This window comes from Helicoverpa zea, chromosome 3 (assembly GCF_022581195.2).
Source record: "Helicoverpa zea isolate HzStark_Cry1AcR chromosome 3, ilHelZeax1.1, whole genome shotgun sequence".
In the NCBI taxonomy this organism is placed as follows: Eukaryota; Metazoa; Arthropoda; class Insecta; order Lepidoptera; family Noctuidae; genus Helicoverpa; species Helicoverpa zea.
The window spans coordinates 1,574,329-1,597,125 of record NC_061454.1 but is presented as its reverse complement, the minus strand read 5'-3'; the positions used below and the strand labels follow the sequence as shown (position 1 = coordinate 1,597,125).

The 22,797-nt window shown below is 40.0% G+C and overlaps 5 protein-coding genes across 6 annotated transcripts; 3 read left to right on the top strand and 2 right to left on the bottom strand.

Annotated features, from left to right (window-relative positions):
- The first annotated feature begins 509 nt into the window (after nt 1–509).
- Nucleotides 510–4,096, top strand: LOC124646179 (adenylate kinase isoenzyme 1-like). The gene is made up of 4 exons (XM_047186264.1): nt 510–1,443; nt 1,858–2,009; nt 2,240–2,410; nt 3,747–4,096. Exons 1-4 carry the CDS (start codon nt 1,338–1,340, stop codon nt 4,026–4,028), a joined length of 711 nt encoding a protein of 236 aa, XP_047042220.1. The 5' UTR covers nt 510–1,337; the 3' UTR covers nt 4,029–4,096.
- Nucleotides 4,097–4,644: 548 nt separating this feature from the next.
- On the bottom strand, nt 4,645–14,355 carry LOC124646254 (homeobox protein PKNOX2-like). The gene is made up of 7 exons (XM_047186371.1): nt 14,340–14,355; nt 10,707–10,822; nt 7,182–7,340; nt 6,601–6,828; nt 6,195–6,391; nt 5,437–5,596; nt 4,645–4,767 (listed from the first exon to the last, which is right to left on the bottom strand). The coding sequence occupies exons 1-7, from the start codon at nt 14,353–14,355 to the stop codon at nt 4,645–4,647; spliced, it is 999 nt and encodes a 332-aa protein (XP_047042327.1).
- A 1,161-nt stretch (nt 14,356–15,516) lies between these two features.
- LOC124646149 (adenylate kinase isoenzyme 1-like) lies at nt 15,517–18,562 on the bottom strand. 2 transcript variants are annotated; one of them, XM_047186228.1, is made up of 5 exons: nt 18,090–18,562; nt 17,084–17,302; nt 16,519–16,677; nt 16,097–16,237; nt 15,517–15,758 (listed from the first exon to the last, which is right to left on the bottom strand). In XM_047186228.1, the coding sequence occupies exons 2-5, from the start codon at nt 17,297–17,299 to the stop codon at nt 15,555–15,557; spliced, it is 720 nt and encodes a 239-aa protein (XP_047042184.1). In that variant the 5' UTR covers nt 17,300–17,302; nt 18,090–18,562; the 3' UTR covers nt 15,517–15,554. The 2 variants fall into 2 exon arrangements, with proteins under 2 accessions (XP_047042184.1, XP_047042186.1); XM_047186230.1 differs by lacking the exon at nt 18,090–18,562 and having other exon boundaries at nt 17,084–17,758.
- Nucleotides 18,563–18,567: 5 nt separating this feature from the next.
- On the top strand, nt 18,568–20,031 carry LOC124645710. The gene is made up of 4 exons (XM_047185567.1): nt 18,568–18,925; nt 19,176–19,406; nt 19,701–19,910; nt 19,994–20,031. The coding sequence occupies exons 1-4, from the start codon at nt 18,568–18,570 to the stop codon at nt 20,029–20,031; spliced, it is 837 nt and encodes a 278-aa protein (XP_047041523.1).
- A 143-nt stretch (nt 20,032–20,174) lies between these two features.
- LOC124646150 (calcium and integrin-binding protein 1-like) lies at nt 20,175–22,414 on the top strand. The gene is made up of 5 exons (XM_047186231.1): nt 20,175–20,335; nt 20,427–20,461; nt 20,747–20,994; nt 21,332–21,533; nt 21,944–22,414. Exons 1-5 carry the CDS (start codon nt 20,285–20,287, stop codon nt 21,963–21,965), a joined length of 558 nt encoding a protein of 185 aa, XP_047042187.1. The 5' UTR covers nt 20,175–20,284; the 3' UTR covers nt 21,966–22,414.
- The last annotated feature ends 383 nt before the right edge of the window (nt 22,415–22,797 follow it).

Below are 22,797 nucleotides of genomic sequence, written 5' to 3'. Positions count from 1 at the left end.
GGCCATGGTCCGGGGCGAGAGGGAATGGGATGCCGTCGCCTCCTTCTGCGAAGCGGTCATGCTCGAGAAGGAGGAGGCGGAACGCCAGAGAGTTCGCACCTCTCATCCCGGCCGCCGCGCTGGACCAGGTAGACACCATGGGCGCCGGGTGTCGCGAGATGACTCCCGGCCACCGTAGGCGTGGGTCTGTGGGCGGTGAGTTCGGGTGGCTCATCGTCCCTCTGTCTTTCTAGACGACAGACCCGTGTCGACGGCGCGCGTTGTTCCACGCGCTCCTCAAAGAGATGTCAGCAACCCCAGCGGGGCCCAGCAGGGCCAAGGCCTGCCGGGGCTGCGGGTTGTTCGAAAGAGATACCGCGGCCCTGGTACATAAAAGGCCTATGACGGAACACGACGATTTTAGTCAGTAAGAGTCTGACACTCCCTCACCGCTGCTAACCCACAGCGGGAGGGGTCATTTGATGATTTTACGTCGATAAAAAAAAAAAAAAAAAAAAAAAAAGGTAAATAAAGAAATAAGTAAATAAAGTAATACTAGTAACTGTACTGCACTGTATAATAGTTTCTGAACAGTGCCTCACGCTGAATTCTGCGTCGACAAAAAGTTTGGTGAGAACTATCCAAACTATGGAAACGTTCGAATCAAAAAGTTTTAACTAAGAAGATTCATTATAAAATTCTTCTCAATGTCAAAAACAACAGGACAACTTCAAGACAACTATGTCACATGTGATGTGACACTAATCACTGACACCAGAAAAATGAAGCAACCAAAACATTGATCCGCGTTCTCTCAATTTTCCATTCCCAAAACTATCTGACCAGCCCAGTGTAGCTCGCTGACCGAGCTTTTCTCTTCCAGCACAAATCCATATTCATAAAAAGTACAAATGGAACAGAAAATATGCCCTGGATGCGAGGAACCTGAGGTAGAAAAGCGGCCAGCGTGCCCTTTGCAATGCGGGTCTGATAAGTGTAAGGCCTATCAGAACAAGGTTTGTGGTCTACTGACCTTTAAATCAAAGGCTATGAATACATTTTCTAATAAGTAATCTCTTTCAATGTGTCCTAAGTTCCTAACCAAATCATAAGGGTGTGTCATGTGTGTTTGTTTTAAGCTTTCACATAAAAAAATGGCTGAACCGTTGGGTTCGTTGTGAACTAAGGTATTGCCTTGAAGACGCTAGGCTACTTTTTATCCTGGTGCTCGAAGGAAGGCTAATATTAACGACAATTTCGTGTATCATGTCTAGTCAAAAGTCGACCCAGCAACGAAGCCAATAGTGTGGATTTTGGGTGGTCCAGGCTGTGGAAAGTTTACCCAATGCAAGAAGATCATGGCAAAGTATGGCTTCACACATCTGTCTACCGGAGATATAATACGCGCTGAGGTGGAAACCGGCTCTGCCAGAGCCAAGTGCCTTGCTTCTATCATGAATCGAGGTACGTATTTATCATAATTAATCGAAATTAGTAAACCTCTACGAATTGAAAGGACATTTAGGCGTGATCCTAAAAGTGCTTTCATTTCGTAGAGGTTTAGTCCTAAGTGGAAAATTGCCTATTACAATAAAGACAATGGATAATTTACCATCCCAACACGAGTTTGAACAATTGTAGGACCTGGATCATCGTTCGTTAGTGAAGCTCATAATTTGAAATCGCTAGCCCTTATTTTGCTAAATGCTTTGGATGACGAGTTTCTTCGTCTTGTCTTGGTGGGCGGGTCACAAGCTGATGAGACTATGTATCAAGGCTTCTAAAATTAATCACGACGAAACATTGAAGATTGATGGTTCTTTAAACAAGCACATCATAGAGTAACTTTTGTTCGTGTTTATAATAAACGGTTTACAGGTGGGCTGGTCCCAAATGACTTCGTTTTGACTGTGCTGAAAGAAGCAATGGAAAAGAAAGCCCAGGAAGGAGTACGCGGCTTTCTCATTGATGGCTACCCTCGCGAGAAGTCGCAAGGCTGTGAGTTCGAGAAAGCTATTGGGCGAGTTTCAGTAAGGAACTTTATCTATATGTTAGAATTATACTGCCTTAGGGTTGTGTATAAAGATCAAGCTTTGTGCCATGACCAAAAATGGAGATTGAACAAAGGCGAGGCAGTCTATCCATCTTTGAATAACCCAGCATTTGTGAAAATACATATTGTTACCTACATTATTCTTATTCAGAAGTTGTGATAGATCTTTCACCTGACCATGATTTTTTATAGTCATCGTTGTCTCAGGCCATACTATTTTTCGACGCGTCAGTGGAATCGCTGGTGTCCAGGGTGCTAAACCGGGCACAGACATCAGATCGAAGTGACGACAACATGGACACTTTGAAACTCCGCATCGCGACCTTCTTGAAGCACAACCAGGGCGTGATTGAACCTTACGGAGACAGGGTCTACAGGGTATGAACATTATTGTATTTTTTTTTAATTATCAATAGTGTAGTGATTGTCAAAACCATTGTTTCTTAAAGACCAATCTAAGGCCTCATTTACGGAGACGCGGGGCGTCGCGCGTTGCGTTGAGCGGCGCGGCCCGCACTGAATTCAAATATATGGCGTTGTATGAGTGCGTTTACGGAGAAGCGATTTTAGATGCGTTTGTTTGAATTAGGGCGTTTTTTGCGGCCGAGCCCGCGGACGGCACCGACGCGTCCCACGCGGCGTTTATCGCGGCGGCGCACGCAGCGGCAATTCTCGATGAAGCTATGTCCAATGCGGAATCTTCTGTCAGTCTTATTTAGAAATCGCGTAACACAGACGTAGTCACCGTCGCAATGGAGTATCATATGATCGACTTTTTTTAGAAGAAAATTCAAAACTAGTCGTTTTGATCGAGACGAGCGTGCGCCGCCGCGATGCCCGCCGCGTGCTTCGCTAAACGCCAGAGCATTCGCCGCGGGCGACGCGGCGGGCACCGCCACGCTTCCCGTCTCGCTTCTCCATGAACATGGAGGTACATTGCTATAAGTTATAATATTGCTATAAGCTAGGCCTAAGGCCTCATTTACGGGGACGCGGGGCGTCTCGCGTCGCGTGTGGCGTGGCGTCTCGCGGCGCGTCTAACGTTTTTTCTGTTTACGGTGGGGCGGTGCGTGAAGCGTAAACACAAACTTATAGCAATATACGACCATGTTCATAGAGAAGCGAGAAGGGAAGCGTGGCGGTGCCAGCCGCGGCGCCCGCGGCGAATCCTCTAGCGTGTAGCGAAGCACGCGGCGGGCATCGCGGCAGCGCACGCTCGCCTCGATCAAATCGACTAGTTTTATGTTGGCGAGAGATGGGAACCATATTATAATATATGAATTTGCAGCAACTTGCAGCATGAATGACGAAATAATTCACTTTTTAACATTGAATTTTCTTCTACAAAAAGTCGATCATATCATACTCCATTGCCACGGTGAGTAACGTCTGTGTTGCACGATTTCTAAATAAGACTGACAGAAGATTCCGCCTCGGACATAGATTCATCGAGAATTGCCGCTGCGTGCGCCGCCGCGATAAACGCCGCCTGGGACGCGTCGGTGCCATCCGCGGGCTCGGCCGCAATAAACGCCCTAATTCAAACAAACGCGTCTAAAATCGCTTCTCCGTAAACGCACTCATACAACGCCATATATCTGAATTCAGTGCGGGCCGCGCCGCTCAACGCAACGCGCGACGCCCCGCGTCCCCTTAAATGAGGCCTTAGGTTTGTTGATTGACGAATTGAGCGACAATTTATCTTTAACTACAGATAAATGCAGATCAATCGCCAGATGAGATCTTCGTGGAGGTAGAAAAAGTGTTAGACCCCATAGTTGCCGAAGCTGAGGCAGCTGAAGCCGCATTACAAGAGGCCCGCGCTAACCAGATGTCTGAAGCTATGCTCGCATTCAAAAAATCTGAAACTAAGCTGGCTGGCTACCGATCTTTGAGCCTCGATCAACCGGTGAAACTCAACAAGCCGGCTTCTAGACGCGAAAGTCATAACAAAATGAAGACTGGTAGCAACCACAAACGCACACCAAGCAGATGAAAGTTTAGGAAACTCTTTTGGACAGTCTGAAAATCATTTGAAGCAATAAATACATATTTACCACGTTATTGACGTTTAGATTTGTTTTCTTTTTATGTGTACCTGTGTATATGTTAAAACTTCATTACTGCTACATCACAATCGTTATTTGCGAAACGGATATTGCCAAATTAAAATCTCCCCGGTAAGTATTATTTCCGTCACATTAACGGAAATAGCTAGTATAATAAAATATCATTTTAAGTATCCAATTTATTAACGATTAACTTTTAACAAAACATTCGATCTTATTCTAGTGGGAATTGTATTCCAAATAACAAAATATTAAGTTAATAATATGCTTAACTTCTAGTTAGGCTTAAACAAAAATATCTCTTACGACCACGAAACTTTTCCGAAGTTATGCAGCATAAACTTTTTCGTTCATCTTTTTTCATGAAAGTTTTTATGCTTATAAAAATAATTTGGTAAAGATACCAGGTTTTTTTATGACATAAAATAATTTCACTTAATATATTATGTCCAAGTGTCCATATTTTTCCTAGCTTCCTAAAAATATCAGAGACAATGTATTTTATCTTAAAGTTAAGAGTTGGTTTGTGTTAAAGATGATGTACTAAACAGGGAGCATAGCCTCCTCTTGTTCCTTCTCCCTCTGACGCACGGCTACTGCGGTCTCCACGAGGAGATACAGGCACTTGAACTTATCCTGATCGCCCTCCGGCCTGCTCGGCACCACCTGAAGTTATACCCCCAAGTCAATTTTACACAAACTTTCCAAAAAAAACCTGCTCAAGGAAATTTTTACTGTAAGCTTAGAATAGTGACACAACAAAAGCACTTTGGTAAAGAACAACTGTCAGGTGATGCCGGCATTAAAACACCCCGCGCCCGGTTCGGTGGCGTAACAGAACTACTTGAATGAAAATCAGTAAGTTTAGTATAAAAGTTTATTTACACAACAAACATAAACTCGTCTCTAGGCTAAAAACAAAACAAAAACACTAACATCAGTTCTCTTAACTATATAAAAAGGAAAACTTGATTTTAAAGGGAACTTAAGTGTTTTAACACCGACGTCGCCTACAGTTAGATATGTACAAAAACATATTCAAGTCCAAATCGGGGCCGTAGCAACCGCTCGGCCAAATTATATAATTAGTCTCCAAACATATTTTATTTTTAAACAAAGAGACAAAGAAATTCAAAACGAAATTTTCTGAAAATGAAACATCTCTTTTTTGTGAATATGCAAATAATGTTGTAGAGTTTAAATGTTGGATCAATCTGGGATTGATGGATTGGTACAGTCCTGGTGTGCCGGTGCCTAGGTGTGGCACCACATGTCGGTGGTGGCCACTTCGAGCTCGACGGCGACTGGGGGCGGCGGCTGCGGGGGCGGGCTCACCTGCATGCGGCGCGCGCGCAGCGGGTGCGGCAGCTGTGGCAGGTGCGCTAGCTGCGGGTGCGCCAGCGCCTGCCATCCGTCCTCGCTGCTCGACACCGGCTCGGGGACCTGTTCCACCATCTCCTCAGTCGTGGTCACTGTCACCACCGACGCCGTACTGCTACAGTTGGACAAAGGAGAAACAAGTTCAACATCGCATGTCTTGAAGCTCATTTTCGGTCATTGAGAATTTGCAATCCCTTTCGTTTATGTTTTGCTGAGTCGAAAGGGATGTCAAGGGCTAGAAAGACGTTAGAGAATAGAGATGGTACCAGCTTTTGACAATAGCCCGCGCTGCTCGCGAGCAGAACTGTTCGGAATCAGTGTCGTGCGCCTCGCTCATCTGGTCTACCATGTCTTTGGAGGTGGACATCGATACCACTGATGGTCTGCTGTGGGAGGGAAAAGGTTTCGTCGCAATGACTTTCACTTAAGTCTTCCAGGTTGATGCACAATTTTGTATCATTATGATCGCTTCTTTTGGGGGAGAATTGCCTGGCAATTTCGAAGGGTCCACAAATAAAAATAAATAAGACTCGAAGACTCGTTTTTAGGTTAACATCTCGAGTTCTTCAAAGAGCTTTCCAATACTCAAGGCAAAACACTAGTAATGCTGGATTTTTTATTCCAAAACGAATGACAACGATGAACAAAATTGATGACTGATGACTTCCTATTGCAAAAATATTCAAATTAGTAAAACAATTCTGTCTACTTACTCCCTGGCAGCTGGATGCAAGTCATGGTCCTCTGGTCCGTACCGTATGACGGACTGCCAGACTGAAGGATCGTACTTGACCTCCTCTTCGCTGATGGTGCTGGAGTAGCCCTCTTCCCCGTCTCCTAGCTCATCACCATCACTTCGGTAGACTAGAAGACCATCGCCGTAGTCGTGGGAGCGACCATCTGGCCCGTTCTGTGGGTAGTTGTAGTAGTAGACTCAAGTTACCATGTCCGATCAGAATATCAAATATGTAGGTACCTCCTGTTAGTCTACTTCTTTATCTACTGATATACAAACTTACTGAATTTAAATTTTACAAGAGGTAAGGGAGAAAGTTTCCAATGACGATTCTAAAGATATCTACGTCTGACATAAGTTACTCCAAGAAGATCACCACAAACCTCAACAACAATTCCATCCCACGACGCTACAGTAACATTATCCCCACCAGGGACCCCTAGGCCCGAAGTGGAGGCACCCCCTAACCCCACCATAGGTCCCACACCAGCCATGGCGCCAGGCTGCTTCCTACCGCGACGAGATATGGTGTAGTGGAGCGGGTCGTGACCCTCGCGTCTGATCATCTCGGGGAGAATGCGCCGGCGAGCGTTGATGAACCAGTTGCAAACCTTTTTGGAGAAATAGGGAATGGTACATACATTTTTGGAGTTGAAAAAGCTTTAAATCTTGAAGGGGTACTCAAAACAGTGTCTTCAATGAACATTGAAGTGGAAGTGAAATACGTAACGTAGTTAAAAGTAAAAGTAGGTTACCTAAGTGGCGAGGGTACCTAAGGTGCGTTAACATAGTTTCTGTATAATATACCTAATATGCATAGAATAATGCTGTGATTTAAATAATTCCCTGAACATGTTCACACACTTAAATTTTATTACAAAACTAAATGAAGGAATATTTTTCGAGAAAGAATAATGCATGAACCAACGGGGTAGCTACCATAATGTTGTTTATTCGATCTCACCTGTAGAACAGTAAGGTTAGCCTCTTGGCTGAGCGCCAATTTCTCGGCATCACTGGGGTACGCGTTGTAGCGGTGATCATACAGCCATCGCTTCAAGATCTTCACAGAATGCTTGGACAAGTTCCCGCGGCGTTTGCGCACCGACCCCACTATCACCGCCTGGGTTACACGATAAATATTTTCACCTATAACCTGGGTTTACTTAGTCACCGCATCATCTGCCTAGCTAGGCAAGCTAACAAAATAAAAAATAATTTATTCAAAGTAGGCTGAAAACTGAAAAGCAGCACTTTTTGAACGTCAGGATTATATGAGAGAGCTCCAAAAACGTCCACCCTTCACCACTTCCTACGTGTTATTTCTGGGAAGAAGAAGTGGTGCAGTAAACTGTTGGAGTCTAGCTTTTGAGTGAAGACAGTGAAAAGTCAAAACTTTCATTTCCTACAGGTTCTTATGAAAGAGTCACATGGTTCCAAGGGGCAGGTTTCATGGAGAAGAACCGACGAGAAACTCCATCTCATCATCCTCCGAGCCTTTTTCCCAACTATGTTGGGGTCGGCTTCCAGTCTTACCGGATGTAGCTTAGTACCAGTGCTTTACAAGGAGCGACTGCCCTGCCTGACCTCCTCAACCCAGTTACCTGGGCAACCCAAGACCCCTTGGTTAGACTGGTGTCAGACTTACTGGCTTCTGACTACCCGTAACGACTGCCAAGGATGTTCAATGACAGCCGGGACCTACAGTTTAACGTGCCATCCGAAACACAGTCATTGGTGTCTAAGATATACTTAGAAAGTACATACACACTTAGAATAGTTACATTGGTACTTGCATGACCAGGAATCGAACCCGCGCCCTCATACTCGAGAGATTGATTCTTTGCCCACTAGGCCACCACGACTTTTTTGAAATAAGCATTTTATTAGGTAACTAGCTTCTGCCCGCGACTTCGTACGCGGATCCTGTCCCTTATGCCAGCGACTACGGGGTCAGCAAAATCAAAGATCTGAATGGTCGCAATAGACGTGAACATAGGGATAAAAGTAGTGATTCTAATTAGTCCGCATTTATGTTGTGTGTGGCAAAAATATTACGAAAAAAAAACATTAAATAGATGACAATTCGTGGTGGTTTAGTGGGTAGAGAACCAATCTCTTAAGTATGAGCGTGCGTCTTTGATTCCAGGTCTGGCAAGTGCCTGCCAATGCAACTTTTCTAAGTTCGTATGTACTTTCTACGTATATTTTGGATACCAATGACCGTTATTTGGAGGGGATGTTAAACTGTAGGTTCCGACTGTCATTGAACATTCCATTCTTGGCAGTCGTTATGGGTAGTCAGAAGCCAGTAAGTCTTACCAAGGGGAGTTGGGTTGAGCGGGTAACCGGGTTGTGGAGGTCAGATAGGCAGTCGCTCCTTGTAAAACACTGGTACTCAGTTGCATCGTGACTGGAAGTCGACCCTAACATAATTGGGACAAAGGCTCTTGAGATAATAACGACAATAATAATTAGATTTAGGCACCGCAGAACATCTGAGGCTGATGACGGGGAGTAGCGACCCCGCGGGGCTATATATACTGAGTTCTCCAGGTGTACCAGAGTGTATACTGTCCCCCATCTCCGGCCAGTCGGAGTGAACCATGACGGGGGTAGGTCTCACGCCTCTGGCTTGGCTTGGCCGTCCAGAGTGGAGTCGCTAGAGCAGGATTAGTAGCCCTGCTCGGAGGGTAGGTGCCTCATGGTAAGCACAGGGAGCGCGTAATCTGCGTTTAAAGTCCGCCGAGGTATCCTCCATAGTTAGCAATAATTTAGCACAGAACCGGGGATTGTCTTTTTTTTAACGACGTCCACCGGGGATTGTCCTTGGGTTCATTTCTATAGTGTATAAAGGGATAATCGTCGGTTTTGTGTCACCATTTCATTAAAGTTGTCTCAAAAGGACTTCAGCGTATTGGCTTCGGCCCCACGTTTGCCTCCCAAAAATTCGGAACTCTGTAGTCCCGAGGTCTGGAAGAGACATACAAAATAATAATGAAATATAACGCAACAAAGTTAGAGAGTGGGGGCTCGTGACGCCACATCTAGGTATGTAAAATTTGTACTAAGCAGTGACTTAACACGAAATTCAAGCGTTGTTGTATCTTCGTTATTATTTGTTTGTGTGAGAGAGAAAAGAAAAATGCGTCAATAGAGAGTGCTTATCAGATTGAACCATTTTTGCTAAAACGTCTTATCTTCATATGCTTCATATAGTCTAGCAGGGCTCCTGGAGTTCCACATCAGGTGTTTTCATCTTCAATTTTTATAAGTCAACAGAGAGTGCTTATCAGATTGAACAACTTTTGCTAAAACGTCATACCTCTATATGCTATAGTCTAGCTGGGCCCCTGGAGTTCCACATCAGATGCTTTAGATCTTCAATTTGTATAAGTCAATAGAAAGTGCTTATCAAATTGAACAACTTTTGCTAAAACGTCATACCTGTATATGGTACAGAGAAGCTGGGCTCTTGGGGTTCCATATCAGGTGCTCCAGATCTTAAAATTTATTATCTCAGCTGAAAATGCTCATCAAATGAAACAAATTTTGCCACGGCACCGTATTTGTATCTCTTATAGTTTTATTGGTCTGTTGGAGTTCTGCATCAGGTCTTCAAGTTTCGAAGATAAATTATAGCCTATATGTTGACCAGGCTTAATACTGATACAACAAAGAAAAAATCATTGAAATCCGTTCAGTAGTTCGGAAGATTAGCGTGTACAAACAAACAGACATACAGACAGAATTTTTTTTTTGGATTTGTGCTCCATTACTGTTTCTAAACCCCACCCAATTATTATTTTTTTAATATATTCAATGTACAGACACAGTTTTTTTACAGTTTTATTATATGTATAGATATAGATGTTATGTACCGGGTAAGCATCTGTTGGATATTGAATCTTACCTGAGGAGGCGGTGGGTGCCGTTGGTGAGTCATGGCGAGATGACGGCTGTCCGGATTCCAATCCGTGCTATCTATTCTCTGCTGTAAAGTTAATATCCTTTATAAAAACTGTAGTCGAATGATTATAAGGTTTGAGTGACTACGAAAGCTTCCTACGAAATGCTAGCACCCATAACACAAGTTAATTAATAACTTACCATGGGGCTAACCGACCGTGTGTGAAAAGGTGTCCCGCCATTAAAAAAAAAAAAAATGCTACGCTGTTTCTGCTTAATCGCGCCTTTATAGGAACCACAGATACTCCTTATGAGTAGGTACTAACTAAAGATAAACAATCTTTGTAGGACGAAAATAGTATAGCTTCGATGATTTATTTGATATTATTTACATTCAGCTTTAGAAATCTAGCCTTGAGTACTTTGGTATGCTATAATCAAAAGCTTGATAAGACACGACGAAAGTAACGGCTACTTTTTTCCCCTAAACTTCCTAATGATATTTCAGAAGTTTGAACTACTCGAGCATACATGGAAGATTTGAATGATAACTAATACGAGGTTGAGTCTGGGGGTTCACCTGGGGTGGTGGAGGATGACGGGTATGCGTCATAACGGGATGGCGACCCTCAGCATCCCAATCATTGCCGCTCTCGTTGTCCTCCGTCGAAGACGTCGACGGGAAACGGTCTCGCGCTGGACAATTGAGAAAAACAACTTAAAATATTTATAGGTCTAACAAAAAGAAATGTTTTGTGTGGGAATCGAACCCGCGATCTGAAGCGTGGCTTTCAGCTGCTTTATCTCACTTTGCCATCGCGTATTTAATTTTAATCCCAAAGTACATTTTACCTAGACGTACCTATCCATATTTCAAAATATTACTTTTTTTTTTTAAATATGTTTAAAATAAACATAACACGTTTAATATCACAAAAAAAAACTCGCAAAGAAAATACTAAAAAGTTTTTTTTACGTATAGCCTTAAAATTGTAATTATAGCCGCCATGTTTAGTTAAAAAAAACCGGCCAAGTGCGAGTCGGACTCGCGCACCGAGGGTTCCGTACAAATGCTGTATAGATAAAAAGTGAGTTTCGCGCCAACCGTTCAGTTTAGAACAATCATAGTTATGGTAATTTCGTGAGAGTCAAAATGGTTAATATTTTTTATTTTATAATATAACTAAAATAGTAGGCCAGTACCTTGTAAAAGTTATTTTATTGAAGTTATTTATATACAACATTTTATAGTCATCATTCAGAAATCTGATTGAAAATAACTAATTATGTCTTAAAGGTCATAGGGCATATCTGACCCGCTTTGTAAAAAGTGGCGGACATGAATCAAAGTAGTTTTAAATCGTGGAGAATGGTATGACGTTTCTTTGAATATAAATATTTTATTAAAATTCCATGGACACGAATGTCCAGGATCGTTTGAAAAATATAAAAGACAAGCAGTTTCAGAGGATTGTACAGGTTGCAATGCTAGTTTTTATTGTTAAAGACGTTTCATAAAGAAGGAAGGTGCCAATCCGGATGACCAGGATCTGATGAGGATCTGGAAACCCTGAGAAATCGAGGGCAACTCTTGAATATTGTAGGCACGCATCGAGTCATAACCAGACATGTGAGTGTATTTTTGAGGGTACTGGTAAACAGTGAAGGTTTGGAGCTGATTTGATTATGGAGACTACAGAGAGTCAAGGGAACTCCCGAACGGTATGTTGCAACTACCACGTGTTTGGGCTTATTTTATTCGTATTGGCGAAGACTTTCCACAAAGATAGGTTTGACTACCATTGTGGGATCGACAGCTAAGATCAGATATAGTTATGGGAACTCCTTTACAATTTATAACGTTACCTTGTGTTGGAGCTTATTTTATTTTAGGTGATGAGAATTCACTACTAACTTGGGTTAAAGCAGCCATTGCAGGAATGGGATATTTTATTTTTGAGGGATTAATCACCTAAAGGGCCCCAGTTTCAGGTTTTTTTCGAAACCGCCTGACGACTTGTAGCTGTCGAATTGTAACAACGACTTCTAGAGAGAAGGATTCGGGGCTGCTGGCTTTACGTTTCTAGAGCCTTGACAAAAGTGTAATTCTGTCCCTTTCTTTGTTTTATAAAGTCGGCATTATTTTATTTTGTAGCATTTTACAAACAAATCCAACTTCAAACATATAAAAAAGCAACAAGAAAACAAAAGCAAGAAAGAAATTAAAAAGATGTTAGGTGCATCGGTCTAAAAGTCGGTGTGTAGTGAGGATGCATCTATATTTATTTAACCACCGAGATCTAGATCGATGCATATAAACAGTTTTCTTGTTGTTTTAGAAGTTGTTTTTTTTTTGTAAAAAGTTTATTATTTTTAAAAAGTTCTCGTCAATACGAATAATATAAGCCCAAACACGACGTAACTAAAACATACCGAGTTCTCTCGACTTTCTCACGTCTCCATCATCAGATAAGCTCTAAACCTTCACTGTTTGATAGTATCACCAGACATACATCTGAGAATCAAGTTTTAATCCTATGCATGCCTACAATTTCTGATAGTTGCCCTCGATTTCTCAGGATTTCCATCATCAGATCCTGACCTGATGACAATGGAAATAAACGGCGAGTATATTCTTTCACTACAAAGAAATGATTTCTCAAATCCGTCAAACTTGGTCGTTTAAATTCCCCATTGAAATGAGGAAAATATTTGATGTTTACACCTGATTTTCTCTAGATTCCCATGGTTCACATTGATGCGACTAATGCCATAGTAAATCAGAGCCTTTATCATTATACTGCGCTATATTTCGTTCGTATCCGCCGTGGGTATGGTTTTCATACTAAGAATGACCTTTGAATGGTTTAAAATTTTTCACAGTTTAGAGGCCATTATATTTAAGAAGTGTTTGATATGAATTTCACTTTTTATTCAAAACTTTAATATCTCTACGCGTTCATGTGAAAAAGGGTAGGTAGTAAGTTTATAATTATTAAAAAAATATTTGATGTCATGTAAGCAAAAATAATATTTTAATATTTTATGTAACTTCAAATTTATCATTTTCGCAATTTTTCCTTTATCTGTACTATATAACGTTGCTTCGTGCCGAATTTTAAGATTCTGAGTTCACGGGAAGTACCTTGTAGGTTTTGATTCCCTAGCGTGTGACGGAAATTCGTCTAAGGTGTCGGTAAAACTGCTGTATCTTTTGATCGCGTTAACTTAGAAGTTTGATTTTTTCATTGCTTAAAGGGACAATAGACCTAGGTATTTGGTATAAATTTCAATTTGGTACCTTTATTCGTTCGTGAGAAATAAGGTAGTAAGTTTCATTTTATTAAAATATTTTTATTTTATTATACAACAAAAAAAATGAGATTTTCGCAATTTTTCCTATATTTGCATTGTATAACATGCATGCTTCATGCCAAATTTCAAGATTCTGAGTTTACGGGAAGTACCCTGTAGGTTTTGATTCCTTTGCGAGTGTCGAGAATTTGTTGAAAATAACGACATAATCGGTTGTATCTTTTGATTGGCTTGGCTTAGAAGCTTGATATTTTCACAGCCTAAAGGGACAATAGACCCGAGTATTTCATGTGAATTTCAGCTTGATACGTCCACGCGTTCTTAAGATAAAGGGTCTTGACAGACAGACAGACAGACAGACAGACAGACAGACGGACAACAAAGTGATCCTATAAGGGTTCCGTTTTTTCCTTTCGAGGTACGGAACCCTAAAAATGAAAATAAACAACGATTTTCAGCAACTACTTAACAAAAATCGTGCCTATACAATTAATCCTGAGTTATTAAAATAACATACATCCAGCTAAGTATGTAGGTAGGTACTTTAGTATACTTATTCTAGACGACCCACTGACCGTACCTTCTAACTAGATTTTTAATAACGTGAAAACCAATTATATTTCGTTTTTAGTTAGGAATTCGAAACTTACAAAAGAATATAAAAATATATAATGTCGAAATATATCTCCTCGGTTTTCAGGATTGTTCTGAAACCTGAAGCAGAGTCTATGTATACTACAGAACTGATTGTTTACCTACACACACCTACAGGGAGGCCTGTTGTAGGTATGCATAAGTAACTAACTACATTTTTGTAACTGAAAGTTCTAGGTAAATTAAGGTATATTAGGTACTAGGTATATAAAGGTATATTAAACGCCGAGTCTACTATACTTACGCAGTTTGATCTTCATAACTTTGATCACCGACCTAGGCAGCGTGGCGAATTTACCAAATAATCAACAAAGTGCAATTCCCGCCACCAAACTTCAGGCTTTTGACATTAGCTGCCAATTAATTATGATATTTACAATTGACATCACAGAAGTACACAACTTGTGAAAAATTATGTTGAATTTAACAAAATCGGTGGACGATGATTAGCCAAAGACCGCTCTGTAGGGAATGAATTCGTTTTATTTATGTTTTGTTTCGAAAATCGATGCGCTTTTGTGACAATTGACAACGACGTGCACTGTCACTTGTCATTGTGATTAAATTTTTGAAATTTACATAAAAAGAATTAATTAACGGCCAGTCCGTCTTGGTTGCAACCTCTTTTGTACGCAGACTTTGCAGATCGAAAACAGTAGGACGTCTTCGTACAAGATTTAGGCAATTTTTTCATATGTAGTTCCTTTACATATGTACCTACCTATCTGAATAATTTAAACGATAATGGTTATGAGCATTCTAGGTACATGAAATTCAGTTGGTATTGGTAGATACTGCAAACATGGCGCGGCCAAGAGACGAAGAGTGATGACTAACAGAGTGATGTACTAATTTTATTTGATAATATGGTCATCTCGCAAACTTGCGAATAATATCTATAATAAAACTTTGTAGGTACCTAATTCACTTTTGTCGTGACTGTAATACTTATCAATGGAACGCCTATCACTGTCTTCCCAATCCCAAAATTATTTATTTGTGTTCCCTTTGTCTTGACAATCCGTTTTCACGTGATTTTGTACTTCCTTACAGTAGCAATATTGAAAAGTTTTAAATGAAATACGAAAAAGGTTATTATTTAGGCTAGGTCTTCGAGCTTAGAATTATAGTTATATGTCAATGGGCTAGGTACCTGATTTCAGGTCAGCCAAGTACCCAAGTACCAACTGCAACGTTTCTAAGCTTTATTTCTTGTGTCTTGGACACCGACGACTCAGTAAAAGTAAAGGAAAACATTTCGTGGAAGCTTTTCCCAACGATGTTACCCGAGGCTTCCAGTCCAACCAGACGTACCTACTACAATCAGTAGCTACCCGGGGAACCTAATACCGAGCGCATCGCATACATCAATTCCCCCAATAAAACACTTAAATAAGAATAGTAACATGTATTATAGCAAAATTTAAAACAAGTCACAATAATTAAACGAGTAACCCTATCACTTGTCCCCGTCAGTGGCTACTTCCGTGGGGGCGATGTCTGGAGACAGTGCCATCGAGATGGGTGCGACTGCGGGAGCCGAGACGACGGTTGGGGGCCGGGGTTCGGGTGATTCTGGCCGCTTTTGACACTTCTCTATAGTGTCTGATAGTATCTCCTTCAGTGTAGATGCTAAAGCTTTTGGATTGCCGCTGCTGTCCAGCTGTGCAACAGTACGGAAGAAATAATTAGGAGCAACACACTAATAAGGACAAAAATAGGCGGAAGGGATTATGCTATGATAAAAAGACCACTATACAAGAATATGAAGAACTTTGACTGATTCATTTGCTTCTAAATAATTAGGGATAACTAAGCCTAGGGAATCAATAGTCGGGTTGCCGTGTCACTGGATTAAGGAGGTCAGAAAGGCAGTCGCTCCATGTTAAACACTGGATCTCAACTGCATCCAGGAAGGTAAAAGGCTAGGCAGATGAGGAATTAAACCCTGGGACATCGGAGTACTTAAGTATTCCTCTATTTATCCAATTATTATCTTACCGTTATAACATGTCCCCCGAACCGTTTGTGTACGTTTTTGACCTTGTGCGCCGCGTCCCTGACGATCTGCCGCGCCGCGTTGATCTCAGACTCCGGCCGGCCTAGCTCTGATAGCTTGTTCTGTAGCCTTGTTGCTGCTACCTGAGAATTTGAGGAGAGAAACGGCACTTTAGACACATTTTATTTTTTTGTACAATAAAATTCGCACACTGAGCTCAGTCGCCATCATAAAGTTTTAGAACAGTTCCTAAAGCTACATATTTTATAAAATTTAGTACTGTAAAAAAATACATTTGATACTTGGAACCTGGATAACAAACTTTCTCAAAACGTTTGATTCGCAGAGAATTTGCAGTTCATTCTGCCTGATCTGGTACCTACTGTACAACAGTTTTTTATAATCTATCACAAGAAAGAATTACCTCATTATCAACTTCAAGAGCAACAATCTTCTCAGGCCACTTGACCTGCCTGTTGAAGATATTAGACATGCGAGGGTTCTTCGGGAACCCTACCAGAATGAAGCCCTTGGCGTCCTGCTGCATTAGCATCGCCTCCTTAATCAGATCCACTGTAAGTTGCTGAAATGAAGGACACTCCTGTTGGTATAGTTCTCGCCATGCTTTTTGTCGTCACGGAACTGATGCAGAAACCATTTCTGAGTATCAGGAGGTGGTGAAAGTGAGAGAGGGGTATTGGCCATATGCTTGTACTAGTGCTTAACTTGTAACCAGAACGTCATTATGTGTCCAAGGACTATGTCCACTGTTTATGCCTGGTAAGACTAACTGGCGTTAGCGTCAAATAATATGAGTTATCTTTAGCTGTTCCTATAATACAATGATCAATATAGATGCCTATTTGTCGCTACAGAAATGACAACCCTTTCGGAGTCATCAATAGGCACGATAGGTTTCTCCACCTTTTCACCGAATTGTCGACACGATGCTAAAAAGACAACCTTATAAAGAACAAACTAAAACCCACCTCAGGTATATCTTCCTGTGCCTGTAACTTATCCGCAATCAAGCGCCCTCTAGCGGTGTCCTTCGCCGCTTCAGCCCTGACTAGCTCCCCAGGCCTTATCATGGTATATCCAGTTATATTTGAGATGGTCTGCGCAACGGTCTGGTTGCCGGCGCCCGGGACCCCGTTCACGAAGATCACGGGTAAGTGCCGGATCGGAGACATGTCGTAGACCATGTCCTAGATCATTGAACCATTGAAAAGAGGAGAATTAAGTCATAAAGGAGATTGAGGTTGAGGGTCAGTTGTATCTGATGTATTGCAGATTATGAACGCTTGAATAGAAACTGAAAAAGTATCTTTAGGCATTTCTTAGCTTAGGTATTTACTATTTATTAATACTAGATCTATCGAACGTGATTATGCATCTATCAGATTAGACAATCTATTGAATGGTTATTTCTCTGATAGAAAAAAAAAAACAAGAGGTCACATAGCTTTACATTCTAAAGTTACAATTAGGAGTTTTAGAGTTCAACTCAACTCCCTTAAACATTACATAGTATCCTTTCATGAGATGAATAAACATAATATCTCCCTGAATATTTTTTAGACACGAATAGGTAGGCCTACATCAAGCCACAGTGCCTACGTCACTCTTATACTTCTATCTATGACCTCACGCGATCTGATACAGAACTCACCTCCTCCGTACCCCTAGAGTAAAAACATCCCATTTTGATGTCACGCGATGTCTGCAAGCTTATTATTGTGTAAAATTAATTATAATAACTATAATCTTCAATAAAATTCGAGTAAAATGACATTTCCAAATAAATGACACTTGTTTGAATGGGACAACTAGATTTTTGACGGTTTTCGAATTAACTTTACTTTTCAGGCAGTATTTTTTGAATAAAACCTGTTGGCTGAGACCTGAGTAGTAGATAGGTTGCATTATAAATTAAAAGAGTTTCAGTCGTCATATGATCTGAATGACTGCTATAAGTTGCTTGCTTTTACATACCTACATCCTGTCGCTGAACAGAGTCGCAAAAACGCTATTCTGGCACAGTTCAAACTTCAATTAAATTTTGATTCAAATAGGCCAACTACAGAATTATAACTACAAAATGCGCATGAAACTAGATGATCAGTGAAGGTCGCAGTGATCATTTTCATTGCCATACCATCGCACACTTAGATTTCATTAGATAATCATCACGTCATCTGTGATGACGGCAATGGCAGATTAATAAGCCCTTAATTGGGAGAAACGACCTACCTACATAATTGTATTGTGGAAGGAACTATATCAATCCAGTTAGTTTATAAACACCACTGTTATATAACGTATCCCATAAACATAAATAACTTCTAGGTAAAAGTGTTCTTGCTAAATCAGTTTTTGTATACGTTTTGCTATGATAAAAGTCGTAGGCGTTTAGAAATGTCGAAGTAAAATGTTGTTTTGGAAAGTCTCTCTCAGTAATTATTAACAAATCATGTTCCTAATTCTTTTACTATTGCTATCAATTGATTATAAAACAGTTAACGCCAAATCAGAATGCTCAGTCGACGGCCAAGTACGTTCCCCAAAATATCACCTCATCGAGAAATGCTATCGTTCTCAGCTTGGCATAGTTACCAAGGCAAACTTCACTTCGTTAACCAGTTGCCAGCGACTTGGCTTCGAGAAGAAAGCCTTGGCAATAAACTTCAGTCCTCAAGAGGCTTGGCAGGACTATAATGTGACTGGCAGATACACTTGTGAAGTGCTGAAATGTGCTGAAGCAGATGGGGGACTGTCTATGGTGAATGATTCGAGATATGATTACTACAGTATTTATGGAAAGCCTGTACGTAAGTGAACTGTTTTAAATAAGAACTATAGATATGTACGTACTGTACCTATTAGGTACTTAGTTATCTATATCTTCAATTACTTTTATCGGCAGACTTTATTGTTTTACGTACTTACGTATTGGTTTACCCGAGAAAATGCACTACCTACCTACCTTTTGTAGAATCTCCTTCTGTAGAGTGTTTTTTGAGATATTTTCTATTAATTAATCGTTCTTATGAATTTTGTCTATTTACTTCACACTTCTAGCCCACGTAAACTCCACCTGCGTGCCAACACTAGGCATGTTCTACATCTTAACAAAGAAACAGAACTACAGCCAAGGGTTTCATGACTGTAAGAACATCAGTGGTTTGCCTGCTGACGTCACCAGTGAGCAGAGGACTGATTCGCTGGCGCAGCTGATCGCTGGAGCCAGTTTGGAAGTTGCATTTGTGGGTCTCAGGAGCAAGAACGGGAGTGGGTTTTTTAGTGTTACTGGTGAGCTTCAACTGCTATTTTCCATCAACACCAGCCCTTTTTGTCGTCCCAATGTTGCGTATACGCAGGCTTCCTCTAACACAGAGAATAATTGAGCGTTAATCACCAATAACGTCAATTACAAAAAAAAAGCATAGTGATACCTGCCCAAATGTACCCACAGAAGATAAAGTCTGATCTGTCCAAATGCACTGCATAATTTTTGACATCCTAATGGTGGTTTCAGTTACGAATATCATGTCTAAAATCTTTACAGAGAAATTGATTTATCCTATTTTCTTTGATATTATAAAGGTGACGCTTTAGACTGCACCACGTATCGTGCGTGGCAACCAGGCAGTCCAAGGAAGGCACGCGACAAATATGATTGTGTGCTTCTCACGAGGTCCAGAACATGGGTAACAACGCCTTGTAAGAAAAACTATCCAATGATTTGTGAGATAGTTCCTGGAGGACCTTATAAGAGAGGATCTATATTTGCCTCAAGAATGAAACCAGCTAACGGTTAGTATTTTATAGGTACCTATAATTTTTGTACCTAATCAAGTCACAATGTTACAAAAGCTTTAACTTTAATTCTTTTACAGAGACAAATATGGAAAACAAAACCGATGAGGAGTTTTAAACAACCGCCGTTAAAGATACCGATGAATTAATTTATAATTAAGTTGTTTTTGCTTATAAAATGTTATTCTTATTAAAATTAGACTTCAGAGAAACAAAACGCTGCTTTGGCATTGACACTGATGACGGAATGTCAATGGCCGTCACCCCTCCCACTTCCTCAGTTCCCCTCAGGGCTCAAAGAATCTCGATTTCCAGATCTGTTATTGTTTGAATAAAATAAATAATAGTCATATAAGGAGTTACTATACATAATGGGGCAGGGAAAAAGCCAGTTTACAGAGGAAGAACTTCAGGATTACGAGGTACTTAAGAAACGAGAGATGTAATGAGGTCTTGTGTGTGTAAACAATGGAATTTTTGCTAGATGACTAATATTTTTCTCATAATTTGCAGGATCTCACCTATTTTACCAAGAAAGAAGTATTATAGTAAGTAGCAGACGGTTATTTTTCAATGTTTAACTATTTTCTGTCAAGACAAAGAACTCTTTGTTTACAAAATGATAAAAAACTTGTTTCTCTCATTTGGTCCTAACTGGAACAGAATATTTTAAATGGAGATATTTTCACGTAGGTACTATATTATCCCGAATATTGTAAAATTATAACAGATAATAAGCTGGGGAGAAAATTATTTCCTCTGTATTAATCAGTATATTTAACACACACCCAGGGATGACTAAATTAAATATAACTAACATCATCATATTTCAGTGCTCATCAAAAATTCAAAGCCTTAGCTCCAGAGAAAGTGGGTCACAACAAGAACGCAAAACTTCCAATGACGAAGATTCTTCAGTATCCCGAATTAAGGGTGAACCCGTTCCGAGATCGAATATGCAAGGTGTTCAGCTCCAGTAATGATGGAGATTGCACGTTCGAAGACTTCCTCGATATGATGTCTGTGTTTAGTGAGATGGCACCTAAAGCGGTTAAGGCTGAACATGCGTTTAGGATATTTGGTAAGATGTTACTTCAACACCACTTAAAACAAGCTCAAGCACTTACTGCAAGTGTTTCTTTTGCTATATTATGTATAAAGTTCTGAACAGGCTACTTGAAATTTACTTGCTGACTGATATACAAACATTAGTTTGTATATTAGTCACCATTTCTGATTATGACAAATCCGTTTGTCTAGTTTTTCACCTGCATCCTGTAGGAATTACTCACAGATAATGTAGCAAAAATAATAATTGGTCCAGTTATTTTTGAGTATATAGACGTATTTCATAAAAAATTTAGATCATGCAGTTCCATTTTCTGAATCTAATGAACTTTTATTTTCTACTTCCACAGATTTTGATGGAGATGACATGATAGGAGTATCAGACTTACGAGAGGTGATAGAGAGGCTGTGTGGCCCTGAACTAAAGCTTGGTGACTCTGAGATCCAGCAGTTGGTGCAGAATGTTCTGGAAGAAGCAGACTTGGATGACGATGGGGCGCTCTCATTTGCAGAGTTTGAACATATCATTGACAAGAGCTCAGATTTTTGCCAGTAGGTTTATAAATAACTAGCTGTTCCTTTCAACCATATCTAGGGAACTCCTTCCTGAACTTAGATAAAAGTAGTCCATGCTCTTTCTCAGGCTTTAGATTGGGACCGAAATTTCATTTAAATTGGTTCAGTAGTTTTGGCATAAAAGCACAATTTTAGTGAGGATTTTTTGTAAGTTTTCCATTCAGATGTGATAGTTACATTGAGTTTTACCTATTGAAAATCACCTTAGTGTTATTTCACAATAAAAGTTGATAAATAAGATAATGAGTAACAAAGTTTTTAAAATTAATATCACGTTTGCATCATAAAAATATAATTTGAAATAAAAACCTTTGACTTTGAAAATAATATAGGTGAATATTTATGCTCATTGATATTTTACTAATATAATGTTCTTTATGTTTCAGTGCATTTAGAATAAGACTGTGAACTTAGAAACTGGAATACTCAACACTCTGCCACAGGATACTCAAACATTCTCAAAATAATAACTAGTGTTTGTCTCAAAATAACCATAACTTTAATGAAACTGATCTAGTTTAAGTCAAATAATTAATTTTAAGGTAAATAGTAATAACATGATCTTTGCATAATAATCATTGCATTATAGTTTTGTCAATATTTGTATAGTAATAAATACAAATAGCGAATTTGTATCTAATTAATAGGGGTTTTCATGTATTAGAAAAAGCATTTATTAAGTCTTCCTAATCTAAAATGTATTTTATGTTGTCTTTAATAGGAATTATTTATGTTGTGATAAGTAATTTCATGTTGTATTTTAATTAATTGTAGTGTTCCTGATCTAAAAAACTTTATAGTTTCTTGTATAAAAATGCCAAATATTTAAGTATTAAATTATATTCCCTTTGGTGGTACATATTTTTTATTTGCTTGTATCATTATTTTAATACAAATAGGTGTGCGTTCGCGCAGCGGAATGTTGTTGAATTTAAAGATTTTAATTATGCAGATAATAAGTGTAAGACGTCCTATAATTGTGTATGGTAAATAAAAATTTGTGTATGCAGCCATTGTGGAGAAATTCACCAAAAACAGATTCCGCTGGGCGAACGTTGTCCTGGCGGAACTTTTTTTAATCCATAGACTTTAGAAGAAAAGAGACGTGTCCGAAAATTAGTGTGTATTTGTGTATAATTGATTATGTATGAATGAAATCAGTGCATGCATAAACTTCGGAGAAATTCAACTTTCCGCTACGCGAACGTTTGGCCATTAGCTAGTTTTCATATAAAGCGCT

What these genes read in the sequence shown, in the direction of transcription:
- LOC124646150 (XM_047186231.1), top strand. Translation starts at nt 20,285, where the DNA reads ATGGGGCAGGGAAAAAGCCAGTTTACAGAGGAAGAACTTCAGGATTAC. An exon ending in AAGAACTTCAGGATTACGAG is followed by an intron (nt 20,336 to 20,426) that starts GTACTTAAGAAA and finishes CATAATTTGCAG; the next exon opens with GATCTCACCTATTTTACCAA. An exon ending in AAGAGCTCAGATTTTTGCCA is followed by an intron (nt 21,534 to 21,943) that starts GTAGGTTTATAA and finishes TTTATGTTTCAG; the next exon opens with TGCATTTAGAATAAGACTGT.
- LOC124646254 (XM_047186371.1), bottom strand. An exon ending in CTAACCTTACTGTTCTACAG is followed by an intron (nt 6,829 to 7,181) that starts GTGAGATCGAAT and finishes TTCTCCAAAAAG; the next exon opens with GTTTGCAACTGGTTCATCAA. An exon ending in TTGCATCCAGCTGCCAGGGA is followed by an intron (nt 5,597 to 6,194) that starts GTAAGTAGACAG and finishes GTCCAACTGTAG; the next exon opens with CAGTACGGCGTCGGTGGTGA.
- LOC124646149 (XM_047186228.1), bottom strand. Translation starts at nt 17,299, where the DNA reads ATGGTCTACGACATGTCTCCGATCCGGCACTTACCCGTGATCTTCGTG. An exon ending in CACAGGAAGATATACCTGAG is followed by an intron (nt 16,678 to 17,083) that starts GTGGGTTTTAGT and finishes CCTTCATTTCAG; the next exon opens with CAACTTACAGTGGATCTGAT. An exon ending in CTCTTGAAGTTGATAATGAG is followed by an intron (nt 16,238 to 16,518) that starts GTAATTCTTTCT and finishes TCAAATTCTCAG; the next exon opens with GTAGCAGCAACAAGGCTACA.
- LOC124645710 (XM_047185567.1), top strand. Translation starts at nt 18,568, where the DNA reads ATGTTCCTAATTCTTTTACTATTGCTATCAATTGATTATAAAACAGTT. An exon ending in TATTTATGGAAAGCCTGTAC is followed by an intron (nt 18,926 to 19,175) that starts GTAAGTGAACTG and finishes TCACACTTCTAG; the next exon opens with CCCACGTAAACTCCACCTGC. An exon ending in TGGGTTTTTTAGTGTTACTG is followed by an intron (nt 19,407 to 19,700) that starts GTGAGCTTCAAC and finishes GATATTATAAAG; the next exon opens with GTGACGCTTTAGACTGCACC.
- LOC124646179 (XM_047186264.1), top strand. Translation starts at nt 1,338, where the DNA reads ATGGCAAAGTATGGCTTCACACATCTGTCTACCGGAGATATAATACGC. An exon ending in AAGCTATTGGGCGAGTTTCA is followed by an intron (nt 2,010 to 2,239) that starts GTAAGGAACTTT and finishes TCGTTGTCTCAG; the next exon opens with GCCATACTATTTTTCGACGC. An exon ending in ACGGAGACAGGGTCTACAGG is followed by an intron (nt 2,411 to 3,746) that starts GTATGAACATTA and finishes CTTTAACTACAG; the next exon opens with ATAAATGCAGATCAATCGCC.